The following is a 6,217-nucleotide window of genomic DNA, read 5'->3' as shown; positions in this document are numbered from 1 at the left end:
TGTGTTTGCTTTATAGACTCAATGGAACTCTGAATGTCTCCCAGGTCTATCCCCTTCTTTCTTCGTGTACTTGGTTTTACAGATTGATCTAAAAGACATTTAGAATGAAGTTGTAGTCACAATCCACAGTTAAATTTAATGACTTGTGTAGTAACAATTTTTCTAGGCATTGGTTTGGATGACCCACAGACTAGTAGCCTCACACAGACACACATGCAGGCAAAACACCAATGCATATGAAACAAAAATAAATAAGTGTCTACAAATCTGAATTACTTTTGGGAAGATATTACTGTCTTCCCCTGGGCTGGTGGCCCAGATCTGAAGAGGGCAGCATTCTGAGCCCCCTTCCCCTTCTAGCACTCTTGTTACTTTCAGTCCCTTTCCAACTGTGCTCGCATCTTTTTCTCAAGGTTTCCTGTTCTAAACTAAGATTCATAGGATTGCCTCCGCTCCACTGTTGTAAGGCATCATGTGGTCAATAAATATTGCAGACACAGTATAGGTAGTACAGTGGTACTGATAAGAGAGGCAGTTTAAGAGTTAGGAAGATCTGTGCATCCAAGGTGTGCACATCCCACACACCCATCCTCCAGGCTCCCTGACCTTGCATAGGCTAACTCACTCCAAGGGTAAGCTGGGTTCAGTCTCCTCTGTTGTACAGTAACACTCAATAGTCTCTTTCTCCCACCACCCACCCCGTACACCAAGCCTAGGGTCACAAGCCACTGGAGAGTCTAGAAACTCATCAAGACACCCCCGCCACCACCACCTGGACTGAGCTCTCTTTCTGGTAAAGCCCTCTTCACAGATCATCTAATGGCCTCATTTACTACTTATCAAGGGTTACCACTGCAAGTAAATCAGGCTCCCAGCTACTGTAACCTCACAGACCCTGTGTTGAAAGTAGCTAGAAAGCATGTTTTTCAGTTTCCTACAATGTCAAAGGTGTTACCTTAATCCCTTCTTAATTGTGTATCAATATAGTTGAAGACAGCTCACACCGTATGTGACCTGGTGAAGACACCATTTAATCTAGTTGTCTATGACCTTTCCATATTTATACTCTCATTTGTCAGTGACTTCCAAATACTACTAGTTTATTTAGGAATGAGAAACTTTTTTGAAACATGAAGTGACTCAAAACTTAAATCTGCTCCTTGAACTCAGTCATCAGTGTTTCACCGACATGCAGAGGAGCTGTTGCCGCAGTGTACGGCTCAGCTGCTGTTGCCGCAGTGTACGGCTCAGCTGCTGTTGCTGCAGTGTATGGCTCAGCTGCTGTTGCCGCAGTGTATGGCTCACCTGCTGTTGCCGCAGTGTATGGCTCACCTGCAGGCTCTTTCTTTCTCCACCTGCTGTGCCTTTCTTCACCTTAGTGACTCGACGCTGACTGATTGCTCATCCATAATCCAATCAGTATTCATACCCACTTCCTGTTTCCACAGAAACTCCTACATCCTTGAGTTAATGTGAAAACCACTTACATATACCTAACACCAGAGTAAGAAATTTCCTTAAAGGGCTGGTGAGATGGCTCAGTGGGGAAGAGCACCGACTGCTCTTCAGAAGTTCCTGAGTTCAAATCCCAGCAACCACATGGTGGCTCATAACCACTCGCAATGAGATCTGACGCCCTCTTCTGGTGTGTCTGAAGACAGCTACAGTGTACTCACATATAATAAATAATCTTAAAAAAAAAAAAAAAGAAATTTCCTTAAAAAATGGCCACCAGTGACCAGTCGCTGATACATATGTTTACCTTCACTTCCAGATGAATCCTGGATGTCAGGTTCCGGGGAAGAATAGCCTTTTACCGCTTTTTTCTGCTGCCTTGTTGGTTTATGTTTCATTTTTGGAACACTAACCTGAGAAAATATATTTATTATGTGAATTTTCACTATAACCTGGAATTATGGCCTGTGCACTTGCATGTACAGCTGTCAAAACTACCAAGAGGTGCAATGCTTGGGAATGAAAGCAACAGCAATCTAATGACATTTAACAAGATATGCTGCATTCAGCAAGCAACCCTCCTAGCTCATTTTATGTGGGAACTAAGACTAAAAACGAAGACATCTATGAAGTGACTTCCCTCCAGTTCCCGACCTGTATACACAATTACTCCTGCCTTCACTGCATGTGGTCAGTTTGTATGATCTTCATCTTTTAAGTCTATACAGACACAATACATCCACCCAACTTGTGTATCTGTCTCAGAGCATCACTAGTGCTTTATATGGCAGTGCTTAAAAACACATTCTTATGTTGGTCTCAATGTTGAACGTACCTACTGGATGATGTTAGGTTACTTGGGTAAAGCAGAAAGCAGTTTATGGTAAACTGAAATTATACTTTTTGCAGTACACCTAACCTTACTAAAAACATCTATGTGCAGGTACAAGATTCAGATGTGGATTAAACATTAGCTAGGAAAAATAAACTGTACTAATAGGTTTGAAATTGGGGTCACCAGTCCAAAACTTAAAACCAAAATCAAGAGAAGAAATGAATCAAAGGTAAGGGACTGTGCATGCTTAGAAATACAGGAAGTCAATGGTTACTCATCTTTAACTTCATATGTAACTTCACCATTTTAACAACAGTATCCTTAACTATTCCTTGGAATAATTTTATGAAACTTTATATATGAACCTTAAAAAGAACACACCTTCTAATGTATTCTAAGAAGACAGTTTGTGGATTCAATCTATCCTACTTTAAATACTCAGGTTATCAAAATGACAAATGGGGGTTAGCAATAGTCTGTTCAGAAGGAAGAGCAGATCTTGTGTCTCTACCATGTCAGTGGAACATGATTTAAACACATTTACACCTTTAATCTCAGCACTAGAGAGGCACAGATTGGTGGGTCTCTGTGTCTGAGGACAGCACGGTCGCCAGTGTGAGATCCAGACCAGCCAGGGCTACACAGTGGGACCTTGACTTAAATGAATGAAAAAACCATAAATCCAAACAAAGTTTTGCAATAAAATTGTCATAGTGTGTACATATGACAAATTTTTCTATCTTCAAACTACCATGTAGTTAATTAACTAGCATTAAGTATCTCTCAGTGCAGTGTACTACCTCCACGGTTCTGCAAGTCCTCATTCTTTCCTTTTCAAAAGTCGCCGGGAGTCTTCAATCTACTTTCTGATTCTGGGAATCTGCCTACTTAGAAACAGTAGAATATTTGTCCTTTAGAGTATAGCCATGTTGGAGCATGGAACAGAACTTAACTATTTTTACGTGTGGATAATATTCCACTATTGGATATACTATGTTTTGTATATGCATGTATCTGTTAATAGATCCTGAAGTTTCTCTCTTCTGGGCATTGTGCACATCCTCAATGAGTACTGGTACATTATATTTATAGTTCTGATTTTCAATTGTTTTTGAAGCAGAAGAGCTGATCCATGAGGTAAATTTGTGTTATTTATTCTTTTAGGAACTGCTAAACTATTTTCCCCCAATGGCTGCAAATTTTATGTTCCCATCAGAAATGCACTGGGGCTCTGGTTTCCATACCAACACTTGTATTTTACTTTATTTTCTCTCTCTTTTTCTCTCTTTTTGTTTTACATAGTAAGTGGGAAGTAATAAACTAATTGTAGTTTTGAGTTGTATTTCATATACTAATATTAAACATTTTTATGTGTTTTTTGTTTTGTTTTGGCCATTTGTGTCTTCTTTGGAGAAATGTTTAATCTAGTCATTTGCCTTTTTAAAAAATCCAGGCTGTCTTTTTGAAAAGTCAGGGTTTCTTGAATAAGTTTAGATATTTCAACATTGTAGATAAATGATTAGAAAATATTCTGATTCTGTATCTTGTCTCTTTGCCTTCGTCATGGCATCACCTGATATTTAATAATGTGTAAGGTTTGTTTGTTTGTTTGCATATGGGTGCTTTGCCTGCATGTATGGATATACGCCCATATGTGCCTGTTGCTGGTAGAGGCCATATGGGGACACTGGATCCCCTGAAACAGGAGTTATGAAAAATTGGAAGTTGCTGCGTAGGTGCTGAGGGCTGAACTATGTCAAGCTGTGCTTTTAACAGCTCACCAAGCTCTCCATCCCCAACAATTTAATTTTTTGGTTGTTGTTTGTTATCTGTGCTTTTACTGTCTTACTAAGAATCTATTTCCAAACACAAAGTCATGATGACTTACACTGTTTTATATGAATTTTATAGTCTTAACTCTCATCTTATGTATAGACCTAAGTTACTTTTTGTACATTGCAAGGCAGGTAGATTTCCCCCAGTACCATTTGTTTAAAAGACTAGTCTTTTTCCAAGGAGTGGGAGAAATCATTGCCAAAAATATTTTTAAAACTCTTTTGAAAAAAAAAAAAAACTCTTTTGAAAATTTATTTCATTTTTATGTGTATGCCTGAGTGTTTGCCTGAGTATGTTTACCTAAGGAGGCCAGAATAAGGTGCAGATCCCCTGGAACTATAGCTAGAGATGTTTGGAGCTGCCTTGTGGGTGCCTGGAGTGCAACCCAGGTCCTCCGGAAGAATGGTGAATGTTCTTAACTGCTTAGTAACTTTTATGGGTTTATATCTAGACTCAGTTTTATTCCAATGGCCTATATGCTAAGTCTATCCTTATATCAAAATGACTGCTTTGATTACTGTAGCTTTGTGATAAATGCTGAAACTGGAAAATATGTCTTCCAACTTTGTTCAAAAAACAAACCAAAAAAAAGATATTGTTTTAGCTATGCAGGGACCCTCACAATTCCATAAGACTTTGAGGATCAGCTTTCCCATTTCTACTGACTGCTTTGGGGTAGTACTGCATTGTAATAATATAACACTCTTTCAGCACAAGAAAATATACTATCTCTTCATTTCCTGTTGTCTTATTAGTGTTCTTTTTTCTTTCTTTTTTTTGGTTTCTCGAGACAGGGTTTCTCTGTATAGCCCTGGCTGTCCTGGAACTCACTCTGTAGACCAGGCTGGTCTCTAACTCAGAGATTCACCTGCCTCTGCCTCCCAAGTGCTGGGATTAAAGGCGTGCACCACCACTGCCTGGCACCTTATCAGTGTTCTTTAGCAATGCATTACAATTCTCACTGCACAAGCCTTCCACATTTTCATTCTGTTTATTACTGGGAATTTTACTCTTCTAGATGCTATTATAAACTGAACTGCTTTCTGAATTTCCTTTTGAAGTTCCTCACTATATAGAAATACAAATGTTATTTGTGTGGCAGGATCTGTAATGATGCTGGATTCATTAAGGTTGTCTGGATATTTTTAGAAATCGTTAGTATTATCTATCAAATATTACATGACAAGTTCTTTCTTGCTGCCTTAAGGCTCTGTTTTTGTTTTTTATTTTTATTTGTGGTTTTCAACAGTCTGAGTTTATCCTATTAAAGACTGTTGAACTTCTTCAGCTTATAGATTCCCATCTGTCAATAAACCTGAGAGTATTGGAGCCTTTCTTAAGCATATGACACCCATTTCTGTCCCTAGTCTCTTCGGGGACCCCATAATTCATATGAGCCACTAGAGGGTGTCCCAGTGGGTCTCTGAGATTCTGTTCAAAATTTCCATTTGTTCCTTCTCATACTGCATCATTTGAATACTTCTCTCTCTTATGTACCTGAGTTGGTTTTGTACCTACTTAAACCTATTGGTAGTTTCCTTTAGCAAGCTCCCCATTATTGTACCTTTCAGCTCTTGCATTATGTTTGATTCCTTTGTATAACATCTTATTTTTGACAGTCTCAGGAATGAGTGCATCCACAGGTGCCCTCTAGATAGAAAATGTCCTGATGGTATATGTGTGCACACACATGCCATCTACTTTGTCCTTCCTGGATTCATGGACTTAAGCTGGAACACAGACCTCACATGACTATAGTTGTACCCAGGAAGATGTGAGGCAGGCACCCCTAAAATACTTTGAAGCCTTTTCTTAGTTGCTCAAATATTTCAATATCTGGAGAGTTCTGGTAGTTTTTCCTTTTTTTTTTTTTTTTTAATGTTTCTTTGGGGTGTTAAGAGCTGCCTGCTATGTCACTTTACTTACCTAAAATTTTAAAATTTAAACCTAATTGCCAAGGATACTAAAGATTTAGCAAATTGATAAGCTTATAGGATCTAGCTATAGATGTTTTATGTTACATACCATTGGAGTGCGATGTTTCACTTTGGTCTGGATAACTCCATCTTTTTCAAATTGTATCATATCATT

At 38.7% G+C, this 6,217-nt stretch overlaps 1 protein-coding gene across 1 annotated transcript in view; it reads right to left on the bottom strand.

Annotated features, from left to right (window-relative positions):
- The window catches only part of Osbpl8 (oxysterol binding protein like 8), a 139,116-nt gene that overhangs the window by 1,830 nt on the left and 131,069 nt on the right, over window positions 1-6,217 (bottom strand). Inside the window, exons 21-23 of the mRNA XM_031350376.1 lie at window positions 6,152-6,212; window positions 1,763-1,868; window positions 36-88 (exon numbers count right to left, since the gene is read on the bottom strand). Coding sequence (XP_031206236.1) covers window positions 36-88; window positions 1,763-1,868; window positions 6,152-6,212 — 220 coding nt within the window. The remainder of the gene's footprint in view (window positions 1-35; window positions 89-1,762; window positions 1,869-6,151; window positions 6,213-6,217) is intronic.

This window comes from Mastomys coucha, unplaced genomic scaffold (genome assembly GCF_008632895.1).
Source record: "Mastomys coucha isolate ucsf_1 unplaced genomic scaffold, UCSF_Mcou_1 pScaffold4, whole genome shotgun sequence".
In the NCBI taxonomy this organism is placed as follows: Eukaryota; Metazoa; Chordata; class Mammalia; order Rodentia; family Muridae; genus Mastomys; species Mastomys coucha.
Note: the sequence above shows the minus strand (reverse complement) of the source record. Positions and strands in the feature narration are given on the sequence as shown.